Source organism: Drosophila subpulchrella, chromosome 2R (genome assembly GCF_014743375.2).
Source record: "Drosophila subpulchrella strain 33 F10 #4 breed RU33 chromosome 2R, RU_Dsub_v1.1 Primary Assembly, whole genome shotgun sequence".
Taxonomy (NCBI): domain Eukaryota; kingdom Metazoa; phylum Arthropoda; class Insecta; order Diptera; family Drosophilidae; genus Drosophila; species Drosophila subpulchrella.
The window spans coordinates 12,694,970-12,712,622 of record NC_050611.1 but is presented as its reverse complement, the minus strand read 5'-3'; the positions used below and the strand labels follow the sequence as shown (position 1 = coordinate 12,712,622).

Here is a 17,653-nt window from a genome sequence, read left to right as displayed (position 1 = left end):
AGTAATATTGAACTTAGTACTTTTTTGAGTATAAATTATAGACTTAATTAGAGAGAATTAACTTATCGCACCTTTGTTCCATTCCAGTTCCCTCCGACGGCTTCTCGCTCTCCCAGAGCCAGAGCATGAACTTCAGCCAGCAGCAACAGGCAGCAGCAGCGGCGGCGGCGGCAGCAGCAGCGCAACAGCAACAGGCGGCGGCGCAGCAGCAGCAGGTGCCGCCGAATATGCGCCAGCGTCAGACGCAAGCGCAGGCAGCAGCTGCAGCAGCGGCGGCAGCAGCGGCGCAGGCGCAGGCGGCGGCCAATGCCAGCGGTCCGAGTGTGCCGCTCATGCAGCAGCCGCAGGTCGGAGTGGGCGTAGGCGTTGGCGTGGGCGTTGGCAATGGAGGAGTAGGCGTGGTCGGCGGACCTGGTTCCGGTGGACCCAACAACGGTGCAATGAATCAGATGGGCGGACCCATGGGCGGCATGCCGGGCATGCAGATGGGTGGTCCCATGAACCCCATGCAGATGCAGAACCCTAATGCCGGTGGTCCCACCGCCCAGCAGATGATGATGGGTGGCGGTGCCGGCGGACCAGGTCAGGTGCCGGGCGCAGGAGGCCCCGTGCCCAATGCCAGCCAGGCCAAGTTCCTGCAGCAGCAGCAAATGATGCGCGCCCAGGCGATGCAGCAGCAGCAGCAGCACATGTCCGGCGCCCGTCCACCGCCGCCCGAGTACAATGCCACCAAGGCGCAGCTGATGCAGGCCCAGATGATGCAGCAGACGGTGGGCGGCGGAGGCGTGGGCGTCGGAGGAGTGGGCGTGGGTGGCGTTGGGGGCGTCGGCGGCGCCAACGGAGGTCGCTTCCCCAACAGCGCTGCCCAGGCGGCGGCCATGCGGCGAATGACCCAACAACCCATCCCACCCTCAGGTCCAATGATGCGACCGCAACATGCGATGTATATGCAGCAGCATGGCGGAGCAGGCGGCGGTCCAAGGAGCGGCATGGGCGTGCCCTATGGCGGTGGAGCGGGCGGTCCAATGGGCGGACCGCAGCAGCAGCAGCGACCGCCGAATGTACAGGTCACGCCCGATGGCATGCCAATGGGCTCGCAGCAGGAGTGGCGGCACATGATGATGACGCAGCAGCAGTCGCAGATGGGCTTCGGCGGACCAGGTCCTGGTGGACCCATGCGACAGGGACCCGGAGGATTTAATGGAGGTAAGTATTATGCCCAATTTTCACAATATCATCTTAAAAAGGGCAATCAATTTAGCTAAAAACCCTTGCTTACTTTACTTACACCATCATCTCTTTTCACAGGCAACTTCATGCCCAATGGTGCACCCAACGGAGCGGCGGGCAGCGGACCCAATGCTGGCGGCATGATGTCCGGCCCGAATGTGCCGCAAATGCAGCTGACCCCGGCCCAGATGCAGCAGCAGATGATGCGCCAACAACAGCAGCAGCAGCAGCAACAGCACATGGGACCCGGTGCCGGCAGCAACATGCAGATGCAGCAACTGCTCCAGCAGCAGCAGTCCGGCGGCGGGGGCAACATGATGGCCAGCCAGATGCAGATGAGCAGCATGCACATGAGCCAGACCCAGCAGCAGATCACCATGCAGCAGCAGCAGCAGTTCGTGCAGAGCACCACCACGACCACGCACCAGCAGCAGCAGATGATGCAGATGGGACCGGGGGGCGGCGGTGGTGGGGGCGTGGTGCCGGGCTCGGCCAGCAACAACAATGGTGGCGTCGGCAACGGCGTGACAGCCGGCGGAGGCAACTCGTCATCGACCATTGCCAGCGCCAGTTCCATCAGCCAGACGATCAACTCGGTGGTGGCCAACTCGAATGATTTTAGTCTCGAATTCTTGGAAAACCTGCCCGTGGACAGCAACTTCTCCACGCAGGATCTTATCAACTCCCTCGACAACGACAACTTCAACCTGCAGGACTTCAACATACCGTAGACGTAGACGTGGACGACTGTCGGGAACCACTCAAACTTAAAAAACACCACCTCCAGCCAGCACCAAACACAACCACCACCACCATAACCACCACGATGTTGCCTCAGTTTTGTTTAGATTTTTATTTTGTTGCCTCTTGTTGTTATTGGCCTGGGCAGCCGAACCCAACAGCCCCGCCCCCCAAGGCCCCCCGCCTCCCCCCGTTCCTGCCAACGAAGTTATTTTGTTTGTTATTTGTGTGTGAATTTATTCCTAAGCTAAGTTCGTTCGTCTATGTACTCTAATTTCGTGGACTCCACTGTATTGTATTGTATTGTATTTGTATGTATTATTAGTAGAGCTGTTCCCAAGGTCCAAGGCGAGCGCCCACTGGGCGTGGCAGCGTGGCGGCGAGAGTTCGCAAGACATTCCATATGCACCGGTCGAACTGAGGAATTAGGGAAATTGGAAAAGTATTCGCAAGTACTTTAAAATCAACCAAACAGATTTCAAAATTCACATACACCGACACACACACACACATACACTGAGAGACTCGTTGTGCAACTTAAGCACTTGTACTTAATGCAAATTTATAGTGCCACGCCCAGCGGATTGCACGCCCCATTTCGTTTGATTACTTAAGCAAAAGCCAGATGAAATGATGGAAGCAAACGCAAAAAGAACCAACAACAAAACAAAATCGAAAAAAAAACACAAAATAGTTGTACATTTTATATTGTATTTAATTTAATTTAATTTTTATAAAAACAAAATCGACAAACTAAAAGAAACAACAAAAAAAATGGGAAAACAAAATCGAGAAACTGTCAGAATAAAGAGCAAAAATATTGGTGATATTTTAAATGCTTAAACACAAATTGAGAAATAAGCGAATCAAATGAGAAAACAACAAAAAGCGAAGACCACAAAGCAAAACTGAAAGGGAAGAACTTTTTAAAAAACCATAAATTTGAAAAGGAGAAACAGTTATTATTATTATATTATAATTATTATTGTACATTAATTTTTTTAGACGAGTTCATTTTTAAATGGAATTTTAAACGCGGAGCAACAGTGCGAGAATTGCGCAAACAAAACATATTTAAAAAATATACACTATATATTATGCGTAGTTTTTGGTAGTGAAACGTAATTAGTAGTTTGTTAAATAAATTGATATACACCCACAAATACATAATATACAAATCATATGTATGCGATCCGATATATTTGATTACTGTAAAAGCAGCGCTAACAATTTACGAGTATATAATTAGTGTTAAGTCGCCACAAAATGTTTGAGGAGATAAGCGGAGATCGAAATTTATATTTACTACATGCGCCTGGCCGCATTACCAAGTGATGCCATGCCAAGCCAAGCCACGCCCACACAGATAAAGATAAAGATAATGAGGAGGACGAACAATATTAGAGCAAACAAAAAATCGCGAAAACAAGCAAATGAAATGAAAACGCCAGAGATTCCAGCAATGAAATTATTGTACGACAACTAATTAGAGCAATTCCATAAGTCCATAAGTTAGACGTTCAGTTGAGGCCATAGAAATTTTTGAATCGGGCACAGCGGTTGCCACTTCCACAATTATATAGTAACAGACAGCTCACAGCCATTTTTGCAGAGTTTAAATTAATTAGGATCAGCAGCAACAAATCCATAGCACACGCCTAGCAAAGAAAATATATAATAAATTTAATGAAAAGTATTTAAGCCGCAGACAAACAAACGATAAAAATCTAACAAAATTTACTATTACAATTATAAATGAATAAAATACGCGAATTGTAGTTTGTAATTAATGCTAAAGATACGAAGTAAAAATTTGTTTATAACTATTATATACCGCAAATTATATATACACTATTATTACTATATACAATATGGCATATTATTATTACATATATATTTCACCATGAAAACAAACTAGCGAGTAAAATCGTAAGGTGTTCAGAAGCCGCCTCGCTAAGCAGTTCCATTGATCAGTTTCCCCGCGAAACTTGAGGCCGATCCCGGCAAGAAACAGAAGCAAATCCGAACTTGATATCAATTAACAAGAAAGCAACCAGCTGCCAGCGGCAAACCATAACAAGAAATATTTACCATCTCGAATCTTTACTGGAAAGAGCAATCACATTGCAATTGCTTGAAGCCTGCTATTATTTCACACAAGATTTAAATCGGTTTGGACAAGCGTTTGGTTTTCTATTTGATTAGCCGAAATGTATTGGTGCGTGAGCGTTCTGTTTGCCATTCTGTTGTTCTCCGAGATGGAACGAAATGTTGGGAAGCAAAAACAAACATTTAAAGATGTTCTTTTACGATTAAAAAAATGAAAGTAAAAATAAAATAGAAAAATATTACTTTTGTAAATAAATTGAATGTGGTTTTTATTTGGGCGACAGTTATTTTCGTTTGAAAAAATAGATACAGTTGCAATTTTAATAAAGTGCTGATTGCGGTTTGGGAACTAAAATTATTTATACTACATTTTTCCGTAGTCCTGATATTTTTTTCACTTTACGAATTTACTGCATTTTTATTAAGGCCTGCATATGGGGGTCGCCATCATAAAGTTTATAGCCCAAAAAAGATAATCTGTAATATAGTTTTCATTCATATTTATTAATTTCTCATACGCATGTTCATAATACATAATTGCATATTTTACGACTTATGATAAATATTTCCATATTATTCCATTTGAAATACTTGCATTTAAAGTGTATGTGTGGTGGTGTGTGCTTTAATTGTTTAACTTTATCATGGGCATATTCAATAATCCTTCTATATAGCGTTTTCAACACATTCGCAATTGCATCGGCTCGTAATCGCCTTGCGTGTACCCATCATATGGTAATGGGAACTGCAAGTAGTTACATACGTATGTGTTGAACTTAACTGAGCACTCCACGTTGATTTACTAGACAGTTTAACTTAAAAATTAACAAGCTTGATGGCTAATTATATTTGTGTACATGTACGCGCGGGTGTGGGCGGGGGAACTAAAACAATTTACAAATAATTAGCAACTATTGCGAGAACTAAAAAGTGTGCTACAACCTAATTATATGCTAAAGTTTCCAATATTTACTCGTATGTTTATTTTTATGGTTTAGTTTTAGGTTTTCTAACTTTTCAACACTTAGATGCTAGTGCTAAAGGTGCGGCCTGCCAATTCGAACGATTTCATTATATTTCCATCCAATTCTTGCAATACCTCAAAGAGTTTTCGTTTAAACAATGTAAATGCATCAATCGCTTGCTTGGTTAGGTTAGTTCTTCATTATAATTCATTCAGTGTGTAGGCGAATGCTGTTTCGATTTTGTGTTCTGTATGTGTTATGCAATAAAATCAGCCTTAGTTATAATAATTGTTACTCGTGAAAACGCATTTATAAGTTTGGGTTGCCTATGACGATATTTGCATTAAGCGCTGGCAAATATTTGAGAACCTCTTTCAATACAATACGTAACTTCCTCATCTCAAATCTCCCCATGTAATACTCTGGCAAGTTAAAGTTTTTCTCTAAAAAAACAATTATACAAAAAATCTTTTAAAAGTAAAAATCTGTAAATTTTACTAGCAAAAATTTACGTTTTGTTTTAAATTTCGATTTTTTTTTCATCATTTTCTTTTCGATTATAAAATTGCCGCCTATTGAAATATTTGTATTATAAATATTTTATTTAAAAACATTATACGTTTTATTCATATAGTATTTGTTAGTTTAGTTTAGTTGACTTGACTTGACTGGAAATTCGGCTAAATGCTCAAATTCAAATATTATTGTTACTCGGTGCATCTTCCGCCTCCCTGCTTTCTTTAGGCATATAAAACCTACGCTAGTTGTGTATTAGAGTATGTTAATGTCGTTTAAATGTTTTGTGCACTAGTCGAACACGAACACGAATGATTAATGGATGGATACTGAATAAATGAACTTGCCTGGCGCTGGCGCCCTTTCACATTACGAACTAATATAAAATGCGGATTTTTATACTCGTACCACAATAACATCGGACACATTGTATTGTGCAGCTCGAAAGCAAACTAAAAGAACGAATTCTAGAATAAAATTCTGGCTACCGCCTCTCAGTTTGTTTTCAATTGTAGGATGTTGGGATCGGTTAACTAATCATAAAATATTGCATACTTGCTGTTTGATTACAAACAGCGATTAGTTGCTGCTCGCGGGCAGCCTACATAAATTTATATCACACGCAATAAATATAATAAAAGTAATTAAAGATTTCGAAATCAAACAAATTGGAGTTCGAACATTCTCTTGCCATTGAACTGATTGATTTGTGTCTAAAACGGTCTTCGCTCTTCATTTTTTCGGATGGTGCAGGCAGTTGCAGTTATTCGTTGTGAGTGGCAATGACTGTTGACTTACACTAACTAACGATATAACGATTTGGCAAACAGTTGATTTGATTCCGCGGGCTTAGTTTAGTGCAACCTATGGTGGTTGGCCTTGGGCATGGCCCCCACGATGCGGACCCTTCCCAAGGTGCCCACAGCTCCAGCCCCAGCACCGCCGGACAGACGCTGGTGCATCTGCAGCATCTGTTGCTGCTGCAGTTGCTGTTGCAGTTGCTGCTGCTGATGCAGTTGCTGCTGCTGCTGATGCTGCTGCTGCTGTTGCTGCTGTGGATGGTATTGGCTCGTTGGCAAATGCGGCTGCGGCGCGTGCTTGGCATCGTTGCAATCGCAGAACTGCGGCGGTGGCGCCAGCACCAGATTGTCGGTGCACAGCTGCTGCAGATTGTTGTTGCCCGGCTGCACCGCAGCCGCCCCAACGCCCGGAACGCCAGCAACAGCGCCAGAGGCAACAGCCACCAGCTGTCCGCTGGGCAGCATGCCCACAATGTGGGCGGCCATCGGCTGTTGCTGCTGCTGCTGTTGCAGTTGTTGCTGCTGAAGCTGCTGCAGCTGGTGGGGATGTGGGTGGGTCTGCGAGGGGTGATGGGGCTGCTGGCGCTGGAGCGTGAGCTGCGACGGTTCTCCATCGCTGTCCGCCTCCAATGGCGGCGGGAGTTGCATCAGGGATACCGCTGTGGTCCTAGTGGCACCCCTTTGCATGGCAATCGCTGCTGCCTGTTTGCGCGTCAGCGAATTGTGACGCTGGAAAGCCTTGGCCGGCGGCGAGGGACTCAGATCGCCATCATCATCCTCTAGATCGGAACGCGCCTCCATCTCGGATTCGTGGCCACTGCTGGTTCCCTTGTGTAGTTTCTGCTGATGCTTGGCCACCAAGGCGGCTGTATTACTAGCTCCTCCGGCCGCAGCGGCCTTCGCCTTGAGGATCTGTTGTAGATGCTGTTGGTGGGCCAGCTGCTGTTGCTGCTGCTGCAGTATCTGCTGCTGGGTGGCGATCAGCTTCTGGTTGGGATTCGACGACTGTTGCTGCTGCTGCTGATGATGGTGCACGTTGGGAATGCGTCCCAAGACCTGGGGACTCATCACATTGCTGTTGATGTTGCTCTGTTGCGAGAACTTGTTGCTGTTGGCCACAGTCACTGGTTGCTTGCTGCCCAGCTGCTGCTGCTGCTGTTGGATAGCGGGTGCATGCTGTTGTTGCACAAGCTGCTTCACCGTAAGGGTGGCTGTGGGTACTGCGCTGGCTGCGCCGCCTATGCTGATGGTGGTCTTCGCCATGGGCTTGGTGGTGTGGCCGCTGTTGCTGCTGGGCTGATCGGGAATGGTCTTCGGCTCTTCCACAATGGTCACCGAAGGCTTCTTCTTGATGGTATCGGTGGGCTTTCCACCGACCGGCTGTGTCACTCCTGCAGCCATTGCCATCTGCTCCTGTTCGCTGCTCACGCCAGAGCTGCTGTTGTCGCACTCATCTTCGCCTGGCTGCAGATGTTGCTGCGGTTGCTGGTGGGATTGCTGTTGCTGGTGCTGCTGCTCTTGTGGTTTCTCCTCCTCTGGCTTCTTGGCAAAGCCGTTTGGCGATGACTTTGATGTTTTGAGATTGCTCCGAATGCGCTGGATCTCCTCCACGGAGAGCGAATGGGAAATGGAGGCACTGCCCGAGTTGGAACTGCTTCCACTGTAATGATAAGATATTAGAAGTGAACGTACATTAATTTTGTAACAGAACTCAGCATGAATCAACAATATGTTTTGATCACTGCTGTGTGAGCTATCCGAACTAAACTGTTAATTTGAAAAATATATTTATTACTTTAACAACAACCAAACACAAACATGTTATTTTTTTACAGTAGTTTAACATTTTGTAGACCATTCATAGTAGCTTTACAATTTATTGTAGTTTCACTATTTAATTTGACCAATAAAATAGTTACACTTGAAACAATAAAATATACACATGTTTCTACTTTACAGTACATTTACTGGAAATGTTTCAATTAAATATGTCTCACACATTGTTGATTCATGTTGGGTTCTATAGTTCATAGTCTTACCTAGCCTGACTATTTCCACTTGTCTCTGGAACATCGAACAGTGCAATCTTCTCGTTGAGCTTCGTGTTGCGTGCCACCAGAATGGAGTTCTCATCCTCGCCATCTGATTCGCTGCAGCTGTAGTCCGGCTCGGGAATCGGAGGAGCTGTTCCGCCTCCAGTTGCACTTACATTGTCATTGCCATTTTGAGCCGGTACAGGTGCTGCCTGAGGCGGCGGTGGTGCAGGCGGGGATTGAGGTGCTGGCTGCTGCTGCACCTGTTGCACTTGCACTTGGACTTGAGGGGCGGCATAGTGGGAGGCCAGCACTGTGGATGGCTGCTGCTGTGGTTGTTGCTGCTGCTGCTGCTGTTGTTGTTGTGGTGGTGGACGCATCTGCGTGGGAGCAGCATACTGACTGACTGGTTGCTGGGAGCCAGCGGATGTCTCCTGCGATGGCTTCTCCTGCGCCTGGCGCAACTTCCAGGCCATCACGTTGCGTAGCTCCTGCGGCGAGGCATAGATCTTGGCATTCGCCGACGGATTGAAGCTGCTCTGGACGCCATCGATGGCAGCACTGGTCACAGCATCGTTCTCCGTCCGCTTCTTCAGCTTCTGCTGCAAGGAGATGGTGCTCTCGTACTCCGAGACGCTGCTGCGTGTCTCCACCTTGACCACCTGGCCGACTGGAGGAGGCGGCGGTGGATGATTGGGCGGTGGAAGTACCGCACCTCCTCCTTGTTTCAGCTCTCCCTGGTTGGAGTTCAAGCGCTGGAGCGAGGCATGGAGCGTGGCCACATCGTCCTGCGAGTGGTGACCCTTGCCAGCCGCCTGCCAAATGGATGAGGCAGAGCCATGCAGCTGTGGACCATGCAAATCTGGTGTGGAATGGAACCGCTTTAGGTCACGACCGCCTCCGGCACCACCTGCTCCCACTGTGGGCGTGGCCACGGGTTTGCCGCGCAGGGTACCACTGCCATGCTTGCTCCTCGCCGTCTTGCGCTTCATTTCCGCCACACTGCCGTAGACCAGGGGACCACTTCGCATGGGTGAGCCATTGGAGGCGGGCGGAGTGGCTGCACCGCTGTCCGTGCCCGATTGGAAACGGGAGCTGGTCATCATGGTGGCATATCGGCTGGCATTCGCCGCACTGCCATCGCCCTGCTGCCGCTGGAAGAGCTCCTCTAGCTCGGCTGCTGTGATCCTACTAGAAGTGGGTCGCGCCTTGATGCTGGCGGTGCGCAGCTGAACCGGGGTTCCCGGACCCGTTTGGTTGCCAACGGGTGTGGGTGTGGCAATCGATTCCACCGAATTTGATTTGGTGTGCGGCAATTCCTCCTCCTTCTCGCCTCCGTTTTCCAAACCGGCCACCATGGACTTGGCCCTGGCTCTGCCCACACTCAAAGTGGTTTTGGGATCTCTGCGTGGTGGCATCGGTGCCATGCGTACACTGCCACCCGAGGAGGAACCACCACCAACTCCACCACCCGGACCCGTCATCTTTCTGGGCAACGTGGCGCACTGACGATGCGAGGATTGAGGAGTACTTGGTCCACTGTTCAGATGCTGGCTACCAGCTCGTGCTCCACTGGGCAGATACTGAACACTGGCCTGCATCTGGTGGGGAAACTGTGGCGAGACCACCGTCAAGTTGACCAGAGCTCCCGCCGAGCGGATCATCTCAACCACCTGCTCGTGCGATGCGGAGCTCACATCCTCGCCGTTGATCGTCAGCAGGAAGTCTCCCGGACGGAGTCCTGCCATGTCCGCCACTCCACCCGGATCCACATCGTCCAGGTATTGCAGAGCCGGAAAGCGTTCCGAGGGACGCAGCTGCATTAGCTGGGAACTGGCCTTGGCGCCGCGCAGGATGAAGCCGAATCCGCGCTTGGCCCGATGGAGAACCACCGAACGTGGGGCGTTGTAGGCGCTGTTGGAGATTAGAGAGAATTAGCTTGCAATCCCTAGCTAGTAATGGATTATATTTCCTACCTCTTTTTGATGCGCGGTGCGGTGGCACTGCTGTACTGACCCACCGAGTGGTTGTTGTTCCGGTTGTTCATGCCATTGCCGGGTGCTCCTCCTCCTCCATTATTGCTCTCTCCCGGCTGCTGGCAGGATCCATTGCTGGCCACCGATAGCGAGGGCGACTGGTGGGGTTGCTGGAGCAATGTGCTGGAGCTACCGGAATGTCCACCCAGGCTCAGCTGTGGCGATCCCTGATAGGAGGCAGCGGCGGAGGCTGGGATCTGCTGCAGATGTTGCTGCTGCTGCTGGGCATGCTGCTGTTGCTGGGGAGCCATGCCCGTGCTGGCGGTCATCACGTTGGTGATGTGCTTCTGGCGCAGACTCACCTCCTGGACGCAGTCGGCCGGAAAGAAGCCGGACTGATTGGTGCCGCGCACATAGCCCTCGAGCAGACCGCAGTCCGTGCTGCCCACCACTTCGATCACATCGCCCGGCTGGAGGCGAATGTGACCCACGGTGTTGCCCACATATGGTTCCATGCACACCACGGTGGTGCTGGGATGCCCAATGGAACAGGCTGCCGAGTCCGAGTTGGTTCCCACGCCCGACGAGTCGCTGATAATGTCGCTGGTGTCGCCCAGGGATTTGTCTGTTTTGGGGGAGGTACAAAAGGATGAGTGGGTTTGTTTTTCCAGGTCTTTTGTTTATGTATATAAGGCGGAGGACAAACGACGGGCATGCAAATGTTGGGACACACATAAGAAGCCTCCGGTCAAGTGGAGCCAAAGCGGATGCTTTAAACGAGTATTGGACACGGTTGAAAATGGAAAGAAACGAAGGGATGAGCTGGAACTGGGTGTCATAGGAACTTCCAGTAATGAAAACGGTACGTTGAAGTATAGGTGATTGTTCGGGAAATATTTAAACGTGAATGAATGTGAATCACAGAATTTATTCTTTCTATAATATTAACAAAATTGTATATTACATTGAGAGCTTAATGTGAAAGAAGGCACATTAAGCAATAGATATTTTTAAAAGAGATCATTTGATTACAATATAATCGAAGTGTTTTTAATGAATAGATAAATAAGCCGCGAATATTTATAATGATCTATAATTATTGATAACATCATAATTGGCTGTTTCAAAAAGGACTCTTTAATAAGGTCTTAAAATAATAATAATAATTAACACTGTAATGTGAGCATAGTTTATGCTTACGATGATTTAAGATATAATAATGAGAAAACTCATGCATTTTCAGTTTATTTAGTCAAAATCTACTTAAACGCATGCCATAAATTTGATAGAATTCAAAATATGCATAAAGTTAGAAAAATACTTATCCGTTTGAAGAAGATATATGAATAATATCTATCAACACTTTTTACAGGAACTTAAGACCTAACCTTTCAGAACCCCTTACGTACGATAACCTTTCAGAACCCCTCTCAAACTTACGACAAACTTAAGCTTAGTAAATGCAAATGAGGTCGAAATCAAACCGAAAATCAAAGCCATTCCTCACCTGTCACAATGCTGATGTCGTCCTCGTGGGATCGGTGGCCGGAGGAGCCCTCGGAGAGGCTGGAGCTGGCGGAGCTGTAGGCCCCCAGCATGTGCTCCGAGGGGCAGGGCGATGGCGGGCCGTGGAGCTGCAGTGTGTGCAGGTGGGGCAGCTGCTGGTGGTGATTCTGGTGGTGGTTCTGATGGTGGTGCAAATGCTGCTGCTGATGGTGTCCGCCGGCGAGGAACTGCTGGTGGTTCTGATGGCTGAGCATCAGGCCAACGCCGCCAGCCCCGTTCCCGTTGTTTCCGTTGGCGGCGCCATTCGAGCCGACCAGTGCACCACCGAAACCACCGCCAGCCGCTGCCAGCAGAGCTGCGCCGGCGGCTCCGTTGGCGCTCAACCACCCGATGCCCGAGCGGCGCTTCGGATTGTAGCGCGGTGGTCCGCGGAAGGGAACTGTGTGGTGATCAAGGATATTCGCTTAAAATGTGTGTGAGTTGGTGGGATAGGAGTAATTAGGTTAGGAGTGGTTGGGTCTTATGTTTCCTGTAATAGTCGATCGTCAAGTCATCGGGTCTTATGGGAGCAGTTTTTGAAGAGAGGTTCTTTAAAATTATTTGTACTTTTTTTTCCGAATTTACAAAACAATTACTTATTGTTTCCAATGTTTTAAAAAAGTGTTTATATTTTATTAAATTTTTTGCTTTATTGATTTCAACACTCAGATAAATTGATAACATTTTTATTAGTCAAAAACGAACATATCATTTATAGTTATTATTTCAAAGACCGTTTTTTATTAAAGGACAATTTTTTTTATAATGAACAATATTTTTACTTTACAACAAAATAATTATTTTTTGCAATCAGGCCTTTAAAAATGATATCTTTTGTTTAGAAATAATATGCTCTTAATGGTTTAAAGTCTCCGAAATTTTGAATACAATTTATTTACTTAACAACAAATAATCATAATTTTAAAAGGCAATTCTTCTTATAGTTAAAATGTTACTTCAATTATGTCCATAAGTTTTCCCTTTTCCAATGCCCAATTTTCAGTACGCTCTCTACTCAATCTATTGTATATAATAATCTTTAAAATAAGGAACTAAAGGATTAATCTAAAACCCTAAGCCAAGCCGGAGTATGCGGTTATTCCATGGATTGATTGGCACACTTTACTTACACTTACTTACTGCTCATTTATCGAAGGATAAGCGACTGTGATAAAAAGCGTAAATGGAAGGACACTCTACTAATGTCCTGCCAACAAACAAACTGACTAGGAAATGTGATGTATGGTACGTATGAGAAAACACTAAATAACATTGAACAAAACATGGAACAAGAACAGCCAAAATATTTCAACAGTGGCATTAACATTAACTATTTGATTCGATTACATTTATGGAGCAAAAATCTCAAACAAGCAAATGCAAAATACGAAAAAGTGTTTGGGTAAAGTATAGGTAGCACTTTAAATAGATTTGTAAGGAATACAGATATTTATATATATACGAGTATTATACATTGATATGGGGAAAGAGACCTAAATGATCAAGTTGAATGATTGATTGATTGATTGTTGAATGATTGATAGATGATATGCAAGTGTTTTCAAAGAGAGAGAAAAGTAGATGTGAAGTGAGACGCTCATGGGGAAAACTGATTTGAACTAAGTGGAAAAGGAAACTATTTTTGTATGAGACCAATATTAATAAAATAGATTGAGTAGAGCAACAGAATATTAAATCAGAAACTAAATAAAATAAAAAATAAAAGAAAGGTGCTTCAAAATATCCGAAACACATTCCTTTTAAATAGGATTTTTGTTTGACTTTTGATGAGTATGAAGTTAGTTCGGTTGCGAGTACGAGTCGAGTGTATTTCAGGTGGTGAATGAAATGGGTGATATGGAAATTTACTAACACTCACCAATATCCTCGGATTTGTAGTTCTCAATGATTTCGGCTAGCTCCAGGTTGCCGGCTATGACAGCCACCTATGGGAAACAATATTGGGTTAGAAAACCGTAATTCCACAAACCAAACCACATGTTAAATAATCTCAAAACTAACTTAAATACTAGACTGAACTACAAGCATAACTACAGCAGCACAAAAGTACCATCTTAAAGACTACAAACTACGAGTTATCAAAAATTTCAAATAGTTTTAGGGTCCAGAGTTTACACAGAGAAAACATATTGCCATTTTGAATTTATTTTTAATACTAACCCGAAGTAACTCTTAATATATTTTAAAGTTTACGAGTTTAATCATTATTTGATTTTCACTTTGGGGATTTTGTTTTGAATTTGTTCATGAATATGTTTAAAATACAGGTATCGAAATTTTACACTTTTTACTTTGGACCATTTTCTCGTTCTCACTTAACGTCAAGTTAAGCTAAAAGTATATTCTAAACTTTTAATTTAATTCAATTAATTTCTGCAAATTCTTCTGTAGCCTTAACAACTTTTTGAGCCATAGTATGAATAATTTCTCAATGTAAAAAACACCGATCTGAAAATATTTTTCTCTGTGTAGGTTCTGGAGTCCAGAGTTTGGGCTTTACCTGGTAGGGAGTTTGGTTGGCAAAGTTCTGGGCGCCGCGCTGGGCGCCGCGAAAGAGAAGCATTCTAGCACAAGCCTCTTGGTTGTTAACAGCGCACACATGCAGCGGACTATTGCCGGACGCATTGCGGCCGTCCATGTCAGCACCGTAGAACAGCAGGTGTTCCAGGTGCTGGACCAGGCCGTGCCGACAGGCCTGCGGATCGATCGATCAACCGGGTGATCGGGAGACAGCCAAAGGATGCAGCAGAGATGCAAATGCCAACCCGCGGGTTACAAAGTATTAGCAAGCAAATTTGTTTTGTTTTTTTTTTTGTTTTGGTATTTGTTTATAGAGTTAGAAAAGAAGATTTCAAGAAAGAAGAGAGAGAGAGAGAAATCAATCATTAATTGGCGTTCAACGGTTTGGGCCAACACCATTTCACCGGGGATTGGCTCGGGGTCAAAGCAGTTGCTGTTACGGATCGCCAGGAGTTCAAGGACCGCCACCGACTCACCTGATGGACCTCGTTCCAGCCCTGGCTGTCCTGGATACCCAGCGTGGCATGGTCGTGCAGCAGGCTCTCTGTGATCTTGGCCTCGCACTTCCTGGTAATGGAGATGTACAGAGGGGTGATGCCACGCCCATCCCGGTAGTTTGGCGATGCGCCCAGTTCGAGGAGAGTGCTGGTTGGTTAAAAAACACATCATTAGGATCTTTATCTCTTTATAACTGATAGCTGATAACTGATCCTCTCACCTGACCGCCTCCAGGGAATCGTGCTCCACAGCCCGATGCAGGGCAGTGGTTCCATCCTTGGTCCTGTAATCCAACAAGGCTCCACCGTTGACCAGAGCGATGAGCAGCTTATTCGGCTTCTTGGCTCCGGTGGCCACTGTCAGCGGAGTGTCTCCGCTTTCCGAGCAGTGGAAATTGGGATCTAGGCCCTTGGCGCACATCTTGGCTATCTTCTCCACATGCCCACCATTGATGCAGTCCAGAAAACGCCGCAGATTGGCCCGTGTGTGAAGGGCCTTCAACTGGCGTTCATCCAGAGTCAGCATTTTGTACACCCGCCTCTTATACTTGAGCTGTAGTTTCAGAAAAAAATGTAATAAATTATAGGGGAGCACGTGTACGAATTACTAGCACCAAAAACTCACCTCCAAGTATCCCACGGGTCCGTTGAAGGGATAATCGCCCAGGCGGCGTTCTTCGTCCAGGAATTTTCCCGCCTTGCCATTAGCAGGTGGGGCAAACAGGCCATAGTTGAAGCTCTCCTTCAGTTCCTGGAAAAGAAAAAAACAAGTGGGTGGGAAACATTTAAGTACGTGTGTACGCTTGCGAATCAGGTGCTCCATTGACGTGCTCAAGTCGTGCGAGTCCTACAAAAGACTTCCGGCCTAGCAATTGCTGAACTTCCTCCTTGTGCTTGTGTACATATACAAACACTGGGAGAAGCAACTGAAACAATCTAAAAATCTTAAATGTTTCTTCGACTAAGAAGAACATAATATGCCCTAACAGCCCCCAAACAAAATTCCTTTAGTTAGATAAAAAAAAATATATTATTAAGATACTGATTCGATCTTAAAGTCTTGAAAAAAAAAATCGAAACAACTTAACCTGTATTTCAAGAACGCTTCATATCGAAAAACTAACTTGATAGCGAAAGAGAGAGTGAAAACTTGATTTCAAGAACGTTTCTTCTCGAATATTTAAGACGAATTCTCAAAATGAGAACCCTTACTCTTGTATTTTGTCCGTTCTCAATCTTAATTAATGGTTTTCTTTTGCATTTTAAATATTCTTTTGCTGCTGTGTACAAATGCAGGAAACTTCTGTATGTATGTGTCCTTTACAATGTCCTCGCTAATGAGCGCGTGACTGCAGCGCCAACTACAGGACCACCAACATCCAGGGCCCAACAGACATTCTGGCATTCATAATTTACCGCTGCCTTTAAGTGGCAATTTCTTGTTTTAATTAAACACAAAAAAATTCCCCCCTGTTTATGCCACCCCGGAAAAGTTGGTCTATGATGATGCACAGAACAGACTCCCAGAAAATGTCTCGAGTGTACATATAACGGGTTTGACATTGCCGCTGCATTAATTATGCAAAGTGCGTGTGTGCACACATGAGTCAGTGTGTTGGTTACCGCTTTTCCCTGTTCTATTTGCCTTTATTCCCCACGCCCTTAAGTGCCTCTAAAGGCAGTGCCTTCATGTTGGCCCATAATGTGCCAAATGTTGCCATTAAAGTGAACAGTTCGCCTTGGATCCCTGGCTTGGGTGTTAGCCAGATGTGAGATAAATGGGTGGAGTGGGTGGGGAAAATGGTATACTTGGCATGGTATAGGGCTTTTCTTCCAATTAACTATGATAATGTATTGTCTTACAAGTGGAAGTTTCATCAAAAGAGTTATAGTTCACATTTAAGTGGTAAATGGTTTAATTTAATAGAAAACCCTAGTATATTAATTCCAAACAATATACTTCAGCTTAGGCTTATCACTTTCTTGCTAACTGAAAGTCAGAACATGGGATCTTCAACTTTTAATAAAATTTAAATATAAATACCAACAAGTTAGGGGTTATTTGCATACGGCCAGGCAATATCTGAATGTTATTCCGGCTACATGCACTTTTTCTTTCCAGTCACGTTTCCGAGACTTTGTTTATATAGTTGGATCCCCGGTTTCATATGCAGGCAGTAGCAGCAGCAGCAGCCCTTCTTCATGAAGCCACCCACCCTTGGGCACATAAATTTCAACCACACAAACTAACACGCCCCCAAGCAGCAGTTACTCCCCCCACTCTTCATATTTCCCATCCCCAACTCCGTCTGAAAACAACAAAACACGTTAAGGCTGTGCGCCAAATGGATTTTATGGCGCCACCCTCTACCTTCTGCCCTTTGGACCGCTCCCATTCCGTCGGATTCTTCGCCAACCCTCATCCCAGGGCACCCTGGGTCTCAGTTACAGTCTCAGTCATGCACATGCAAATTGCAGACACGTCGCTGGCCTAGACCCCAACAAAAACAGGGAGGAGGATGATGACCTTTGGCACCGAAGTCGGAAATACCCTTTTAAATAATATATAATAATAATCGCTCTTGCTAGCTTATATAGTTTAAACTATTAATCATTACCGTATAATATTTCGATTAAATTTGTTTTCTAATTAAAAAGTGATATTTAAATATTACCATATCCTATAGGATCTCCAAGAAT

The 17,653-nt window shown here is 45.6% G+C and overlaps 2 protein-coding genes across 9 annotated transcripts in view; one reads left to right on the top strand and one right to left on the bottom strand.

Moving 5' to 3' along the window:
• The window catches only part of LOC119549368 (neurogenic protein mastermind), a 77,565-nt gene extending 74,910 nt beyond the window's left edge, over window positions 1-2,655 (top strand). For 2 of the 3 annotated variants that reach the window (XM_037857401.1, XM_037857402.1), the window contains exons 5-6: window positions 88-1,206; window positions 1,309-1,961. In XM_037857401.1, the coding sequence (XP_037713329.1) occupies window positions 88-1,206; window positions 1,309-1,961 (1,772 nt within the window). Of the gene's footprint in view, window positions 1-87; window positions 1,207-1,308 lie in introns of all 3 variants that reach the window. The other variant, XM_037857400.1, reaches the window with a different exon arrangement.
• A 1,919-nt stretch (window positions 2,656-4,574) lies between these two features.
• The window catches only part of LOC119549367 (AF4/FMR2 family member lilli), a 70,098-nt gene continuing 57,019 nt past the window's right edge, over window positions 4,575-17,653 (bottom strand). For 3 of the 6 annotated variants that reach the window (XM_037857394.1, XM_037857396.1, XM_037857395.1), the window contains 9 exons: window positions 15,579-15,704; window positions 15,175-15,506; window positions 14,933-15,101; window positions 14,437-14,631; window positions 13,795-13,861; window positions 11,878-12,315; window positions 10,371-10,995; window positions 8,401-10,308; window positions 4,575-8,021 (listed from right to left, as the gene is read on the bottom strand). In XM_037857394.1, the coding sequence (XP_037713322.1) occupies window positions 6,416-8,021; window positions 8,401-10,308; window positions 10,371-10,995; window positions 11,878-12,315; window positions 13,795-13,861; window positions 14,437-14,631; window positions 14,933-15,101; window positions 15,175-15,506; window positions 15,579-15,704 (5,466 nt within the window). In that variant the 3' untranslated portion in view covers window positions 4,575-6,415. The remainder of the gene's footprint in view (window positions 8,022-8,400; window positions 10,309-10,370; window positions 10,996-11,877; window positions 12,316-13,794; window positions 13,862-14,436; window positions 14,632-14,932; window positions 15,102-15,174; window positions 15,507-15,578; window positions 15,705-17,653) is intronic. The other 3 variants (XM_037857398.1, XM_037857399.1, XM_037857397.1) reach the window with 2 other exon arrangements.